At 34.9% G+C, this 18,645-nt stretch overlaps 1 protein-coding gene across 1 annotated transcript in view; it reads right to left on the bottom strand.

Annotated features, from left to right (window-relative positions):
* LOC149789676 (sodium- and chloride-dependent glycine transporter 1-like) overlaps positions 1–18,645 on the bottom strand; it is a 64,727-nt gene that overhangs the window by 10,373 nt on the left and 35,709 nt on the right. The window contains exons 3-9 of the mRNA XM_089971691.1: positions 16,657–16,788; positions 15,512–15,721; positions 6,386–6,440; positions 3,281–3,413; positions 1,888–2,022; positions 1,376–1,479; positions 756–880 (exon numbers count right to left, since the gene is read on the bottom strand). Coding sequence (XP_089827817.1) covers positions 756–880; positions 1,376–1,479; positions 1,888–2,022; positions 3,281–3,413; positions 6,386–6,440; positions 15,512–15,721; positions 16,657–16,788 — 894 coding nt within the window. The remainder of the gene's footprint in view (positions 1–755; positions 881–1,375; positions 1,480–1,887; positions 2,023–3,280; positions 3,414–6,385; positions 6,441–15,511; positions 15,722–16,656; positions 16,789–18,645) is intronic.

Raw genomic sequence — 18,645 nt, 5'->3', positions numbered from 1 at the left:
GTTTTGTTAATTGTTAGTTTTCTTGATCAGTCTCATTAAATGGATAATTTACATTTAATCGCACTTTTGATCTTTATAATAAACTCGAAAAAAAATTGAAATATAGAGAAACGAGTGAGCCTAATATTTCCGTAGTCATGTTCGTTAATTTCGTGCTTCATAACTGATTATTCTGACAAAAGGTCCTGTGTGCACGTGTGAAAGGTGTAACATTCAATTTCAAGCGTGTTTGGACAAAAGAATGCACACGTGTGTCGGGATAAACCTTTGTACACGTGTGTCAGGCTCAACCAGTCTGCACATTTGGCAGGATAAACCAGTGCGCACGTATCTGGATAAACCGGTGAGCACGTGTGTCAGGATAAACCACTTTGCATGTGTGTCAAGATACGCCAGAGTGCACGCGTGTCAGGATAAACCAGTGTGCACGTGTATCAAGAAAAACCAGTGTGCACATATGTCAGGATAAACTAGTGTGCATATGTGTAATGAGTGTGCACGTAGATAACGATTAAACAGTCAGCATTTGTGTCATTATAAACAGTGTGTGCACCTATGTCAAGATAAAACTGCAGATGTATCAAGAAAAAATAATGTGCACATGTATTCGGATAAAACGATGTCAGTGTGTGTCAGGGCAATAAAAAAAATGCCACATTAAAAACAGTGAAAATAAAAACAAGAATTCAACAAATAAGACTCGTTAAGATATGAAAACAAATGCACTTTGAGGGAAGAATGAGGAGAATAGGTACCTCCAGCAGCCACGTCCGCGACGCCAACTCCTTTCTGGTGCGCCATATATCCAAGGGAGGAAAATATCACAAATCCAGCGTAGAAGCTAGTCGCGCAGTTAATTATAGGGACAAGAAAAGCATCTCTGAAATTGTAAGAATGAAATAAATCCTTGCTGCAAAGAAAACGCAAAAGAACGACAGCAGTATGAAGGTAAACTTAAAGATCATGAAGATAACTTTGTTTCGCAGCATACAATTCTTAATAGATCATAAAGATGACCAAATATTTCGTACTCGAGCATGAGCATTGTTGCGAGAAGTCATAAAAATACCATATATTTGCTCACGTAAACAAAATTGATCAGTTACCCACATTACTGACTTTGACTGACTTTAATGAATAAAAAAGGTATTAATATGATAATTTGATTTTAATCTAAAAATATATTAAAGGATTAAATTTGGTTTTAATGGATAAAGAATATTAAAACGTTCAAATTTGATTTATTCAAATTAAACTCTTATTATAACCAAAAACGCCATTTGTGTCAGAATTAAACCTGGCATTTGTCAGAGGATTCAGATGATCTTTGTCTTTAAAACTATTTTCAGAACAAACATTTCGAAAGGCCCCTTACCGCAGACAGTTATTCCTGAAGTTATTGTAGCTTGCCATAGCGATCAGACCTCCTGAACATACGCTTAGAGAGTAAAAGATCTGGACGGCTGCATCACTCCAAACCTGCGATAATAAAAACGTTGAGTTTCAGCAGAGACTAGCCGTAAAAGCAAACAAATTATCAAACAGAAGAATAACACGCTTAATGTTCACAACAGAAAAATTGTACATTTATGGGTTTGTTTACTACGTCTTCCGTTTAAAAAAGGTTGTGTGCTTTAATCTTGCAATTGCAAAACGTTTAGACAAAACTGTTACAAAAATTACGAAACTTTGCTAGTGCATGTTTTTTTCTGGTGCCTTGTGGAACCAGGTCAACACAAAACTGCAAGCGACTTTTTTAATGATCGTATCAGGATTTACGTGTTTCCCTTTAAATAAAATACGCATCGTCAAATCGCAGTCTCTGTTGTCTGTAGTCGAGTGCGCGTTATCAGAGAACACATAATGTATGTGGTACTGTATACTTACATTTGCTTCCGCCAGCTTACTCATGTTGGCTTGGAGGTAAAACTCTATACCGTCATAATAACCGTCCAGGGTACAGCCTCGGATAAGCAGAGCAGTCAACAAGACATAAGGAAAGATAGACGTCACGTAAACAATCTGGCAAAAAAGAGGTTATAAAATGAATTTTAATGTGAATATGATTTCTTAGAAAAAAGGTTAGAAATTTTTTATTAACATTAACTACGTTTTATGTGTAAATATGCAAGTGTTCAATGTCAATAAAATGCTTCCATTGATTTAAACTTTTATCACGTGTATCGGCTGCACGAAATGAAAAGACAATGACAATTGCGCCTGAATGTTTCCAATAAACCCAAATTGAGGTCATTGAAACCCATCTCTCTCTCTCTCTCTCTCTCTCTCTCTCTCTTGCTGCCACTAACCGACTAATGGTACAACAGAAACAAAGAGATGAACAAAACAATAAAAACGAACTTATAGTTAGTCCTCCCACCACCAAGCTCTCTTTGTTTTGGCTGGCTACATAGCTGTGAGTTTAGCCCCCACTGGATTACTCCCTTTCTCTCTCAAGACACACTCTCTCTCTCTCTCTCTCTCTCTCTCTCTCTCTCTCTCTCATCTTCATTAAATACAAATATTTTAGAAGTTTCTAAATCTGTTTCAAGCTAATAGTTTCTTCGTACCTTTTACACACATAATACGAAGACAGCACTTAAATGACATCCTATCGAATTTAAACAAATTTTAATTTGTTACTCAAAAATGTATTAAGACGGAAAATGAATGTCCAGTGAATGTCAATGTTGAATATTTTATTTAATTTTTTTTCGAACTTGAGGACAACCATTTGTATTAGTCAATAAACATTGCACAACAGGCCAAGAATCGGATCTTATTATGAGATGACGATGTACGTAACTGAATATGCGACTTATAGAGTTACGTCCCTTTAACAAAGATAACCGTTGAATGGTAAACATAGCGAAAGTCCGAGTAAAAGACTAGATTGTTTTTCTTCACCAGATATGAACATTTTAAATCCTCAGTTTATTTGTATGATAACACACAGAAGCACAGCGATTGTCAAATTTTCAACATAATTTATCTTGGAAATGGGGGCATATATTTGTACGGCAGTGTGCCAAAGTAGTTGAAATCTTAACATGAATTCTGTTTCGATTTTAAAATACTATTTAGGCAAAGCGCATCCATTATCGAAGAGGCTAAAAGTTAACTACCTGCTGCATATAAAAATTGAGTTCTATTGAGTGTTCGATATATCGACGAGGAATTAGCTCATTTCCGGTTTGGGGTTTAGGGGTGGGGGTTACTGCGAGGGGATTAATATTTTTCAAGGCAAAACTATCTTCAATAGTTTGCTTGAGTTACCGACCTTCCCGAGAGATTCGATTCCCTTCGTGAGCACGAGAAAAACAACTAGCCAGGTCAAGAGTAAGCACAGAGCGAGCTCCCAGTTGATGTCTCCACCTTCGGACAACCTCGGCGACTGACGCAAAACTCGATTTCTGAAAGACATAAATATCATATAGTAGTAGTAATGTTAATTCGATATGGCTAGATCATTGACAATGTTCATGGCTCATCGGCATGGATGCGAATAAATTTATTGCACGCATTTAATACCAGAGATATGATAATATTCAGACATTTAATATTTTTCAGACATATAGCAAAAACGTGAAACATAAGTTATACTTACCTTTAAGATTCATTTCTCACATGAACTGACCCTGTCATGCAAGAAGCTGTTACGCGAGGAAAACTTCGAAACACTATTTACTACTAGCAATATGGCGGCCGTCCTTGCGGAGATAGCGTGTGTTTGAATATTGTCCTTCGACATCATAGAGAATGCTCAGCGCGCCAGACTGAAAAAAAAGACATTAGCAAACTCGCGGAAAATTCTACATCCTGAACAAACTTGGCTATATTACCAACCTAAAAAGGCCATTTCTATGATGAAAAGGAAGTCGGTGAATACTGGCATCTCCGCAGACAAAACGTTCTCGTAACACAGCGCCAGGAAGCATTGGACTTAAAATGTCAATGACAACCGTTTACTTCTTAAGTACATCACGCAGATTGTCTGGCAATAAATATATTCAGTCTATCAGTGACAACCGTTTACTTCTTAAGTACATCACGCAGATTGTCTGGCAATAAATATATTCAGTCTGTCAGTGACAACCGTTTACTTCTTAAGTACATCACGCAGATTGTCTGGCAATAAATATATTCAGTCTGTCAATGACAACCGTTTACTTCTTAAGTACATCACGCAGATTGTCTGGCAATAAATATATTCAGTCTGTCAATGACAACCGTTTACTTCTTAAGTACATCACGCAGATTGTCTGACAATAAATATATTCAGTCTATCAGTAGATATAGCCAAGTGAATACAACCCAGCAGAGGCCAATTCTCTTCACGCCTAAGTAACACATTTTTTATTGGCCAATCCATAGCTCAGATATACCCAAACTGGACAAATGTTCTTGCATCTACCAGTAAATCTAATACTGCACCCATTGTCAGTTTTCGTGGATGAATACATGCATTTTAGGGTGAAAATATGCGCTACATCCTCATTAAAAAAACATCCTGACACCGGACGAAACTAAAGTTACGTCCCCAAGAATTTTCCGCGGATGTGCTGCACATTACAATAACATTTCCTTATAAAATGTTAAATGAACATTAAAGACAGTGTCGTTCTTTAAATATTGGTTTGAATAAATACTGTTTAAAAATACTGCTAGATCTGTTAAGGTAAAACTTTATTTCCACTCAGTAAATATTGATAAAAAATTATTGGTTCTCCTATCAGTCCCTTTAAGTTTTTCTCTTAAAATACCAACTATATGAGAAACTATAGTATAAATGAGTAATGACTTAATACTGGGTTTATAGATAAACTGACTCGCAAAAGCCGGAAATTATTCAAATACTTTCATAAATTCAATATTAAACCATTACCCATTAAGAACGTATGTTGCATTTAAATCACACGATGTCGGGTTAGCCATAGGAAAAAAGCGTCTCTCATGTGACTCATACAAAGGATCTCAGATCGGGAATGATTTAATATTGAATTTATGACACGAGTTGAATAATGTTTACCTTTTGTGAGCCTTGGTGAGCAAAAGCTGGGTATTGTTTAACGAGTGTCATAAATTTAATATTTAGTCATCACCCATTTGAGATTCTTTTATCACATAGTTTTTATTTCAGTGGAAATTATTTGTATGGAAAGAAGAACGAATAATTTCGTTCATTCTGACAGACATTGCACCTTTCATTTGTTGTGCATAAAAATAGTCCGGAACAAAACTGAACTAATATTAATGTTTAAAAGTAGATTATACTTTTCTGACAATCTATAAGTCAAAGAACAAGCGTCTTTTCTACTGAACAGAACATTTTGCGAGACAAAATCATTTTTCAACACAGAACGTCCGATGCGCGTGATGTCGCATTGTCTGGTGCATTTTGATTGCATTAAAAGATCCATGTTTACGTAACTTAGCATGTCACTTTCACAACTAAATATTTCATTGTTGCAATATTGATATGAAAGAAGGTGTACTGGATGCATACATTCCCATATTTACTGTAATGTATTTGTGACCGGATATTTACAGTATTTGACTTGGAACAGCAGATTACAGAGTACATAAGCAAATTTCATTTTGAGTTGGAATTGCAAAACAAATTTACCGCATAAATATGCAGTGGATGGATAAAATTCAGTCAGCTTGAAGACCAGTTTATGTCCACATTCTTCTGTGAACAGAGGCGAGTTTATTTACTTCTGTAAGTAAATTTTTCAACCGCGCTTGAATATAGGGTGGATTCCATGCTACATATATACCGTCTCCCTCAACCCCCACTCCACACAAGCAATGACGTAGTTTTACTTGTTGTTGTTATAGCTTTTCTCTTGTGGTTTTAGCCATTTTTCATGACATGACATAACAAACCTCTGCAGGGGTAAAGTAACCATACTGAAACAGTCGAGACTATTTTCCCCACTTCGCTTTTGCGAGTCGATCCGAAAAATGGCGCGCAAAAATGTTCATTGAAAACAAAAAATTCCAGAAAAATTCATAATAATAAATAATGTAACAAATGAATATATGTAGAAAAGCTGCTCTAATAAATGAATATACGAAATAATAAATAATGTCATAAATAAATATATGTACTATTGAATAATGTAAGAAATTAATAAATGTACTATTTAATAATGTAAAAAATGAATATATGTAATATTAAATTTATTAATAAATGAACACATGTAATATTGAATAATATAATAAATTAATACATGTGCTAATAAAATAATGTAAGAAATTGATATATGTAATAATGAATAATGTAATAAACGAATATATGTAAAAATGAATAATGTAACGAATTAATAATATATGAAATAATGAATAATGTAATAAAGGAATATATGTAATAAATACTTACAAGAAGTATTCCTCACTGGGATTCTTTGTTGCGTTTACGTTGAAGGTAAAATTTGCTATAAAAATAAATTAGTTACCCATAAAAGATCCAATGCTTAAATGTACAAAATCATGAGCTGAGTTAGCTCTATATTTACATATGTTAGAACACGTTGACATAAATAGACATGTTCTTAGAATTTATCTGACGGCCACTGAAAGCAGTTTTCTTCTTTCTTTTAACGGTTATTTATTTCAAGATTATATTCGTTCATCCCTATTAAATTGCATTTATCTTGCAAAAAGGATAGAACACATTCATCCTAGTAATTACATGTAGAACACATTCATCCTAGTAATTACATGTAGAACACATTCATCCTAGTAATTACATACAGAAAACATTCCTCCTCGTAACTGTATATAGAACACATTTATCCTCGTAATTGCATGTAGAAAACATTCATCATAGTACTTCATATATAAAGATTCATCCTAGTAACTGCATATAGAAAACATTCATCCTCGTAATTGCATATAAAAAACATTCATCCTCGTAATCGCATATAGAAAACATTCATCCTAGTAATTGCATATAGAAAACATTCTTCCTCGTAAATGCATATAGAAAACATTCATCCTCGTAATTACATATAGAAAGATTCATCCTCATAATTGCATACAGAACACATACAACCTCGTAACAGCATATATATAACATTCATCCTTGCAAATGCATATAGGAAACATTCATCCTCGTAATTACATATAGAAAGATTCATCCTAGTAATTGCATGTAGAAAACATTCATCCTCGTAATTGCATATAGAAAACATTCATCCTCGTAAATGCATATAGAACACATGCATCCTCGTAACAGCATATAGGAAAACTTTCATCCTCGTAACTGTATAAAGAAAACATTAATCCTCGTAAATACATATAGAAAATATTCATCCTAGTAATTGCATATAGAAAACATTAATCCTCGTAAATACATATAGAAAAGATTCATCCTAGTAACTGCCTATAGAAAACATTCATCCTCGTAATTGCATATGGAAAACATTCATCCAAGTAATTGCATATAGAAAACGTTCATCCTCGTAAATACATACAGAAAACATTAATCTTCGTAATTACATATAGAAAACATTCATCCTCGTAAATTCATATAGAAAACATTCATCCTCGCAATTACATATGGAAAACATTCATCCTAGTAATTGCAAATAGAAAACATTCATCCTCGTAAATGCATGTAGAAAACATTCACCCTAGTAATTGCATATAGAAAACATTCATCCTCGTAAATAAAAATAGAAAAGATTCATCCTAGTAACTGCATATAAAAAACAATTATCTTAGTACCTGCATGTAGAAAACATGCCTCCTCGTAATGGCATATAGAACACATTAATTCTAGTAATTGTATATAGAAAACAAAACATCCTAGTAATTGCTTAATAAACATTCATCCTAGTAACTGCATATAGGAAACATTCATTCTAGTAATTGTATATAACACACATTCATCCTCGTAATTGCGTATAACACACATTAATCATAGTAATTGCGTTTGGAAAACATTCATCCTTGTAATTGCATATAGAACACATTCATCCTCGTAACTGCATGTAGAAAACATTCATCCTAGTAACAGCATATAGAAAAAATTTATCATAGTAATTGCATATAGAAAACATTCGTCCTCGTAAATGCATACAGAACACATTCGTCCTCGTAATTACATTTAGAAAACATTCATCCTAGTAATTGCATATAGAAAACATTCGTCCTCGTAATTACATATGGAAAAGATTCATACTATTAATTGCATATAGAAAACATTCATCCTCGTAATTACATATAAAAAGGATTCCTCTTAGTAATTGCATATAGAAAACAATGATCCTAGTAATTGCATATAGAAAAAATTGTCCTAGTACCTGCATGTAGAAAACATGCCTACTCGTAATGGCATACTGAACACATTAATTCTAGTAATTGTATGTAGAAAAAAAAAAACATCCAAGTAATTGCATATAAAAAAAACATTCATCCTAGTAACTGCATATAGGAAACATTCAATCTTGTAATTGTATATAAGACACATTCATTATGGTAATTACATATAGACCACATTAATCATAGTAATTGCCTTTGGAAAACACTCATCCTCGTAAATGTATGTAGGCAACATTCATCCTCGTAATTAATTGCATATTGAAAATATTCATACTCGTAATTACGTAAAGAAAACATTCATCCTCGTAATTGCATATAGAACATTTCATCCTAGTAAATGCATTTAACACATATTCATCCTCGTAACTGCATGTAGACCTAATTCATCCTCGTAATTGGATGTAGACCTAATTCATCCTCGTAATTGCATGTAGACCTAATTCATTCTCGTAATTGCATGTAGAACTTATTCATCCTCGTATTTGCATGTAGAACTCATCACCCTCGTAATTGCATGTAGACCTAATTAATCCTCGTAATTGCATGTAGACTTAATTCGTCCTCGTAACTGCATGTAGAACTTATTCATCCTCGTAATTGCATGTAGGACAAATTCTTCTTAGTAAACGTTTAAGGAAGACATTTTTCACAGTAAACTATATATGCAACGTTCTATAGCTTTTATAAAAAGAGAGAAAGAAATAAGTTTTTATGCTGTAATAGCCAAACACAATTTATTGCAAACAAACAAGATATGACACAATCACAATGTCCAGCTATGTGATTATTAAACGCAACAATGAATATTATTATTGCAGGTAATAATGCACTTGTTTATTACACGCAGTTAACTATTTACCTGTTTATGACACACAGTTAATAACTTTTTATTACACGCAGTTAATAACTTGTTTATTGCATGCAAGAATGAATTGTGTTATTAAAGTTAATGTGTGTGTGTGTGTGTGTGTGTGTGTGTGTGTGTGTATCATTTGGATTTTTATCGTATCTTTAACAATTATTCAGTTATATCGCAACGATGTCTGCAGTGAGATATTTTATAGTGATGTCTAGCACTGGGGCATCATGCCGCATACCTGTAGCATGATGTCCCACCCAGTCACATTATCCTGACACCAGGCCGACCAGTCCTAATACTAACCTCTTAATGCTGAGTGCCAAGCGAGGCAGCTATTAGTACCATTTTTGTAAGTCTTTGGTATGACTCAACCGGGGTTCGAACCCACGACCTCCCGCATCCGAGGAGAAAGCTCTAACCACTAGGCCGCCGGAGCGGTATATTACAGTTAGATAATAAGATGCCTTGTATAACAGAATATATACAGTAAAGCATCAAGAAGTCCCGCTCTTGTGGTACCCATTTTTTTGCTCTCTACTGACAGCTATTCGAGTCGAGAGGTGTACACAATTGACACATGTCTGAGTTCTCTACGATTTACTGATTATTTTCAACAATTAATATGCACTACATATCCCCACCCCCGCCCCAGCAGCTTGTAATCCCCAATATATTTTTAAAACGAAAAGCATCAAGGATACAAAACTTTCTCATTTTATTTATTGATTTATCATTTCTAACTCAGTTGCCAACATATGGTCCCTAACATTGTTACCTTCTTCGCGTATTAAACCTAAAGAGCGTAAACACCAACACGGCGTACATGGGCGAGTCTGTGTTTTCGCACAACAGGATGTATGTAGTTCAGAGTGTTTCATAATCTACTGATAATTCAACAATGTTGAGATATGAAACCATATTTTATGACGCGTTTTTAACAACCAAAATATTAGGATTTATTATTGCATATAATGTGGTGGGTGGACGTCTTCTTTGAAAATGGACTCTTCCAGGAAAAGGAAATTACAGTAAAAAGCCTCCTCGTTTACGGTGAAAAAATCCATTTGATTCGAAATGCGACGAACATGTAAATGTTAGAGGCTGCTTGGTGACGGTCGAGTTCGAAATTAAAAATGAGTGAACAAATTTAATAATTTCCGTACATATTTATATCCTCTGTACCTCTTGTTTCTGAAAAAAATTGGAAGGGGTAAAATTGCGAGGTGTGTGAGGAGATAGGGTAGGTGGACATTATACCGAGTTGAGATTAACTCTTCTGTGTGGATATCATAAACATTAATTGCTTATTAATGTAAACACAAACACATTTAACTGTCAACCTAAAGGGTTTGTCTATTACTTGGATTAGAAATCTCAATTTTCTGGCGCTACCGTGTATACTCCAACATTAAAGCTAGACCAGTAAATTAAAAACTATATCTCTAACTTGAGCTCACGTTTAATTCAAAGCACGGACGGAGGGCAAAGCGTTCGACATATTTGCGAAGTTTTATAGCACTTAAACAGCTTAGATTGAGATGGTGCCGGTACTGATTGCTTCATTGAAATCGATTTAATTAACTGAGTTAACAGATGTCAGAAGTTCGAATCTGAAACGTGATCTAACTTCCGTATGCATAGAAACGATACACCCTGGCCAATATTCTGCAATTAAAGGGAGGTAATTTAAATCAGGTCATAGTGCCTTTACGATTGTCATTGAACGCACGATTTAATGATAAACCTTTAGAAAATGGAAGATTGGTTGTCCAACTCGGCAATTCAATTTATTTTTAAATCAGAGATGTGAAGGATAGGAAGACAAAACAATGAGAAGCACGTCAAATTGTGGGGTATAGAAATTTTTAACACTAGTTTGGATAAAAATATTGAAACAATACCGCTATTGCAAAACTCGTACAAATGTATATTTTTGTGGTCAGCAATAATATTTATCCATAAAAACAAAATCAAGAAAGATAAAAAAGCAAGAAAAAAAATTCAAGAACAAATTGTTTTTAAAAATCAAGAAGAAAAAAAAGATTTTTTTAAAAAGAAATTAGTAAAACCGAGTACTTTCCATTTTCAAATGATGAACCCATGCCGTACGAGTAAAGCTATTTGTGTCGATATTTGGAGGGCAAACAATCACTCACAAACTTTTATTAGAAATTATAATTCGGGACAAGAAAAAAGCGCTTATTTACTTTGAGTTTGTTTCTTTTCAATCGAAAAATGCAAAGGCTTCGCGCATTTGATGAATATACTTTGAAAGCACAAGTCTTAGAAGAATCCTTCTAAGACGATGATCCGTAAACCACAAACAACTCAGCATTTGTTTTTATCCTTGTCCTAAAGGAAAACATATATAATTATTAAGTTTTTCTTCCCAACAGAGTGTGTGAGCATGGTTGGGATTACTCTTGCAATTGTGTGCTTGGGTTTGTACTGAGCGTAGGGGTTGGGAGAGATGGGGTAGCGGCCGCTGGCATTCTTTGATTAGCCTTGTATAGATTTCAACAAAAAATTTAATCTTCTATGATACAAACTGAAAATGTATGAGGAATGTAAGTACTGTGAATTAAATACAAACAATCCTAAATGTATTATCACACATCCCAAAGTACAGAATGTTCCGAATAATTCCAAGAGTTTTGAATGTCTTGGTGCATCACAATGATATAACCCACAATGTCTTTGAATGAGTCCTCAATAATCCCAATGTTATGTTTAGTCCAAACAATGAATGAGCACTTTGTAAGTCCAATGGATAACTTAAATAATTAATTTGTCTCAAATTATATCTGAACATAACTATAAGGGATTCCACTGACTGGTCATAAAACAGGTATAAATAATTGTTTATCAAACCTCGTCATATACAACCCCCACCTGACCTTCTAGGCAATAGATTCCCTATGGAAAGACGCACTAACTGATTAACAAACTCATATCTTGAACTCAAAATGAAGTAAACACATTTTTTACTATTTATAAACATGACAAAAGTCAGATGTGCACAGCCCTGAATCACGGACAAAAGTTAGGTACACAATATAGATATACATAAAGCTTGTAAGATCTGTGATTTTACTTTTGATGGGGACGATTAGAGGAATCTCTTTTAAAACTTGCAGTAAAACGTCGGTTAAAGTGTACATTGAGTAACAATTATTTTGTCCGGAAATTTCGTCGTTCAGCTAATCAAATTTTTACAACAATCGCGACAATCTGCATTGCATGAAAGTTTTACTGAAGATAATCGTGACATCAGGACGTCAACAATCTGGCAATAACTACTTATGACGCCACGTAATAATGGGTAGTAAATGATTCTGCAGTCGCAGGGACTGGTACCAACTATTTGTAGACTGACTATAATTACATTAGTGTAATGGTATTGTCTGTACCGGATATCTTAGTAACTCTTATTACATTGTCCGTACCGGATATGTTCGTAACTCTTGTTACATAAGTAATAAGGTTCTGCCAGTACCGGATATGTTTTTTAACTCTTGTAACATTGTCTGTACCGGATATGTAAGTAACTCTTGTTACATTGTCCGTACCGGATATTTTAGTAAGTCTTGTTACATTGTCCGTACCGGATATGTTAGTAACTCTTATTACATTGTCCGTACCGGATATGTTAGCAACTCTTATTACATTGTCCGTACCGGATATGTTAGTAACTCTTATTACATTGTCCGTACCGGATATGTTCGTAACTCTTGTTACATAAGTAATAAGGTTCTGCCAGTACCGGATATGTTAGTAACTCTTATTACATTGTCCGTACCGGATATTTTAGTAAGTCTTGTTACATTGTCCGTACCGGATATGTTAGTAACTCTTATTACATTGTCCATACCGGATATGTTAGCAACTCTTATTACATTGTCCGTACCGGATATGTCAGTAACTCTTATTACATTGTCCGTACCGGATATGTTCGTAACTCTTGTTACATAAGTAATAAGGTTCTGCCAGTACCGGATATGTTAGTAACTCTTATTACATTGTCCGTGCCGGATATGTTCGTAACTCTTGTTACATAAGTAATAAGGTTCTGCCAGTACCGGATATGTTAGTAACTCTTATTACATTGTCCGTATCGGATATGTTAGCAACTCTTATTACATTGTCCGTACCGGATATGTTAGTAACTCCTATTACATTGTCCGTACCGGATATGTTAGTAACTCTTATTACATTGTCCGTACCGGTTATGTTAGTAACTCTTGTTACATTGTCTGTACCTTTTGTTTTTGTAATCATACTAATTGATTTGGCACTGATATTTCCTTTGTAGTTTTCTACTCATTTAGATTGTTCCTTTGTTGGTGTTCTTTTTGTAGTTGTTGTTGTTTATTTTTGGGGTGAGGAGGTGGAGCGGGTCTATTGTGGATTAGAAATGTTGGTCACGGATAAGCCTATGTATAAATATATGTATCTGTCTTCCCCCCTCCTCCTCTGCACCTTCCCATTTCAGTCAGTATTTTCATACGAACATTTTACGCATATAAGAGTTTACCTAGACTGGGTTACAGTCCGGTCAGTTTTCTTAAAGTTTAAATTGACTGCCTCAGAAGATTAGAAAATTAAGCTCAGCGCTCTTTGCTTTACACCTTTGATCAAATGGGCTAATTTTGTGTTCGATAATTCTGATCAAGTTGTCCTTAATTCTAAAAAATACAGTATTCTCATCGCCTCGTTTTAAATTGATTGCTATGTCCGTTTGAGAAAATTATTGAAACAAAAGTTCCTTACCGTAGTGTATGGTGGCGCTCTACCGTTTCGTATTGTGCACAAGTTCAGATTTTTAAAGAAAACGAATTTTCCCGGCTTTCCTCACTGGTTACACTGGCTATTTAAAAAAGACTTTGTATATCTTAGGTATTGTTCATAGAACCTTGTATTCCCTTTATTTTGTGTATGATTAATGTCTATAATATGGGTTATAGAGGATACAGCTTGGCCCTACCCCAAATGTGTACCACTAACGTTTATCACATTTTGAATATTTAGTAATTCATTCGTTGAACTTCCAGAAGCTGGCATTGTCTAGTCTGGCAAACTTTGCTGTCCCTATTTTTATAACTGTTGAAGATAGACTAATTTTCAGGCTAATCATTTTAACACATGGGAATACAGAAGCCCGTTACCAAAAACCATGAAGAGTATCGATCAATGAACTGAGAGCTGGGTGGGTTTCACCACTGATCGAAAGGTAAAGTGATTGAGGTTGTTTCGATCTTACCTTTCGGCCAATGATGAAATCCAAGATTATTCTATTGCTAACGACATCTTCCTTCAATGTACTTGTCGTTTCGGCGAACAATTCTTGACATTTCTGCAATCAGTCACGAACTGAACGAAGCGCGTTGAGTTTCTTTTGGAAACTGAACTATACTTGCTGGTTTCATAAGCTGGAGATTAGCAGACGTAGTTAGGACAAAGTAGCAGTGTTGGAGACATTGAGGGAACCACCCAGTTGGAACCACCCAGTTGGATCCACACAGCCTTCTGTTCATTGACACATACGCTTAATTTTCTTAGTAACGAACCTCTGTGCATGGATCAGTCATTCTAGTTAGCTGCGTGTTTAAACCATGTACGATTTCTAAAAGTACAATATCCAAAGAAATACCAGCCACAATATATGAAACTAACATCGAAGGATGCCAACATTCTCTCCATTGTTTATGATGGAAATGTAAAAATAGAAAACTTCCAAAGTTAATAAAATTTTAGAACGACCCCTTTAACGATGCCTTTTTGGCAAATGAAAGTCCGATTACGCCCAATAGCGCGTGCTCAGCATCCTTGTCTCGTTTTGGATAAGGTAAATTCGTGCGTTTATTGGGTATTAATAGGATTAACAATCACAGAAAACAACCGGCCAGAATCTCAACAGGACGCCATCAATGAATGAAAATCTATTTTCGACGGATTGTAATCAAGGGAATACAAAGAAAAGAAGGTATTGGCAAAGCAAACATATATAGACGAATGTACCCAGGTTAGAAGAACAATACTCATACTCTTAAACCCATAAAAACAAAGAATTACCCAAATGTAGATGGAAAAGCTTTCCAGGAATAATTGACACTGAGCGAACAACTAATGCAGAAACGATTGATTTCGCTTGTTTGAAATAGAAGTCACGAATAAACGCACACAGAAGGTACAACGGTTACCTTATTGATGTTGTACTTTATATATTGTAATCGTTTTTATTCTACCTGTAAGAAAAATAACGATTGATTTGAGTTTAACTGACTTTACTAACCCGAACTGAAATTTAATTTTATAGATTACCGCATTTATCCCAAGTTTTGTTCCAGGGGTCGGGGTCAGAAGCGTTCATCGTGGAATCCCGACAATTGCATGAGACCCATTCCTGATTACATTTGCTCCAAGGGACCTCGCTCGCCATGGAGGCAAAGAAGTAGTGGATGCACACAGCAATAATCACGTTGTAGTAGAAAGCAATAAAACAAGAGACAATGACCATGGCGATGCCCAAGCCTGCAATAAATAAATAAATAAATAAATAAATAAATAAATAAACACAGACTCTAATGCATTGAAAAGGAAGACAGGGAAGGCGGAATAGAGTATATGTTAACTTATGGACAATTAAAAACGTTTCGTATTCGACATATAATTTAACTTTAGATTTATATGGTGATTTGGAAGCTTAATTTATTGTTTTGTTTTGCTAATTAAAGATGGCTTCTTGCAAATAAAATTTTAGACCAGATAATGGTACACTGTTGAATAGGTAGTCGTAACGTTTTTAAGGCCACAAAACGGCTTGATAAAGTATTCACTGATTTTCCTAATAAGCGTTAAATCAGTAACAGTTCTCATTTAAAAGCTTATCGTTTTCGTTACGATCGTGAAACTCACGTTCGGCTTGCTTTAATTAAACGTTAGCCCCTAATACACCCGTGTGCAAAGTACTGTCTGAAAAAACAACATGTTGTATCGACTGTATCATTTAACGAATGACACTGTATCATGAAAATATAACAAATTTACAGCTCACACTGCTCGTGTAATAACAACTGTCTATACACTGACCTTGACATTTGCGTCCTTATATAAAGAGAGGAGATACCGTACCTTTAGTCGTACATGCCCGATGGGCGATAACGACTTAAATCCAACATTCATTCATTCATTCCGCACCTGTAAAAGCCTAGTTTAATACCGTACCTTTAAAAGCCTAGTTTGATACCGTACCTTTAAAAGCCTAGTTTAATACCGTACCTTTAAAAGCCTAGTTTGATACCGTACCTTTAAAAGCCTAGTTTAATACCGTACCTTTAAAAGCCTAGTTTAATACCGTACCTTTAAAGTCTAGTTTAATACCGTACCTTTAAAAGCATAATTTAATACCGTACCTTTAAAAGCCTAGTTTAATACCGTACCTTTAAAAACCTAGTTTAATACCGTACCTTTAAAAGCCGGGTTTAGGATCCAAATCTTAATCGGTCCTAGACTGGCAAACTGTCCAAAGCTCAGTTCCATGTAAAAAAGAGGAATTCCCATCACAAAAAGGCTGATAAAATACGGGACAAGGAAGGCTCCTGGAAATCAACATAAAGCAGACGAATTAAACGTTTGATAGATAACGAGACAAGTATAGACGCGTACCTACCTACCTACCTACCTACCTGCATACATACATACATACATACATACATACATACATACATACATATGCTGTTTAAGTTACACTTACATGATATTAGTATAAACGGGACTAAAATCTGTCCTTATGAGTGTCATAAAGTAATAACAATCTTCATATAATCCTTATAAGTGTCATAAAGTAACATAGACTCATCTAAGTCTTTTTAGTTAAGTAATTACAATCTTGTCTTAGTCCTTACTTGTGTAAAAAGGTAATAGCAAACTTTCCGGAATTCTTATGAGTGTCATATGGTAATTACAATCTTCCCGGAGTCCTTTTTAGTAAAGCAATTGCAATCTTCTCTTAGTCTTTATCAGTGTGATAAAGCAAGTACAATCTTTCCGGAGTCCATATTAGTGTCATAAAGTAATCACAATCTTCCCGGAGTCCTTTGTAGTTACGTAATTAGAATCTTCTCTGAGTCCTTATGAATGTCATAAAGTAATTAAAATCTCCTAGAGTCCCTTTTTAGTAAAGCAATTGCAATATTCTCTTAGTCCATATTGAGTATCATAAATTAATCACAATTTTCCTGGAGTCCATATGAGTGTCATAAAGTAATTACAATCTTCCTGGAGTCAATATGAGTGTCATAAAGTAATCGCATTTTTCCTGGAGTCCATATGAGTGTAATAAAGTAATTACAATTGCCCCAGAGTCATTTTTAGTAAAGTAATTACAATTTTCTCTTAGTCCATATGAGTGTCATAAAGTAATCACAGTGTTTCTGGAGTACAAATGAGTGTCATACAGTAATCACAGTGTTTCTGGATTCCATATGAATGTCATAAAGTAATCACAGTGTTTCTGGAGTCCATATGAGTGTCATAAAGTAATCACAGTGTTTCTGGATTCCATATGAGTGTCATAAAGTAATCACAGTGTTTCTGGAGTACAAATGAGTGTCATAAAGTAATCACAGTGTTTCTGGATTCCATATGAGTGTCATAAAGTAGTCACGGTGTTTCTGGATTACATTTGAGTGTCATAAAGTAATCACAGTGTTTCTGGATTCCATATGAGTGTCATAAAGTAATCACAGTGTTTCTGGATTCCATATGAGTGTCATAAAGTAATCACAGTGTTTCTGGAGTCCATATGAGTGTCATAAAGTAATCACAGTGTTTCTGGATTCCATATGAATGCCATAAAGTAATCACGGTGTTTCTGGATTTCTGGTTTCCATATGAGCGTCATACAAACACGGGAATATGTAAGAGAGTTTATTCTTTTTCCAATTCTGTATTCCATAAAATCGTAAAACCAAGATATACGTCTTTGTATACGGAATGGATAAAATTGTATCAATGCGATATAAGTATTGATAAAAGAAATGAGATAAGTTGTAGCTTTTTTCGAACGGCGAAACACGTGACTTGTTGTCTGAAATGTTTGGAAAATGCATTTTGTTTCTAAAGCAACAAAGAGAAAAAGTTAAATTTATAACCGTTTATATAGAACATCTCACAAAAATAGTGTGTGTGTGTGTGTGTGTGTGTGTGTGTGTGTGTGTGTTGGATTTTTAAAGTAGGTTTAACAATTTAACGATGTCTGCTGTGCGGCAGTTTATAATGATGCCTAGCACTGGGGCATCATGCCACAGACTTGTAACCGTCCCACTCAGTCACATTATCCCGACACAAGACCGACTAGTCCTAACACTAACCTCTTAATACTGACCGCCTAGCGAGGAAGCTGTTAGTACCATTGCATAAGTCTTTGGTAGGACTCGGACGGGATTCGAACCAGC

Source organism: Sinohyriopsis cumingii, chromosome 10, assembly GCF_028554795.1.
Source record: "Sinohyriopsis cumingii isolate HCF-2022 chromosome 10, ASM2855479v2, whole genome shotgun sequence".
In the NCBI taxonomy this organism is placed as follows: Eukaryota; Metazoa; Mollusca; class Bivalvia; order Unionida; family Unionidae; genus Sinohyriopsis; species Sinohyriopsis cumingii.
This window is presented reverse-complemented; position numbering and strand designations above follow the sequence as displayed.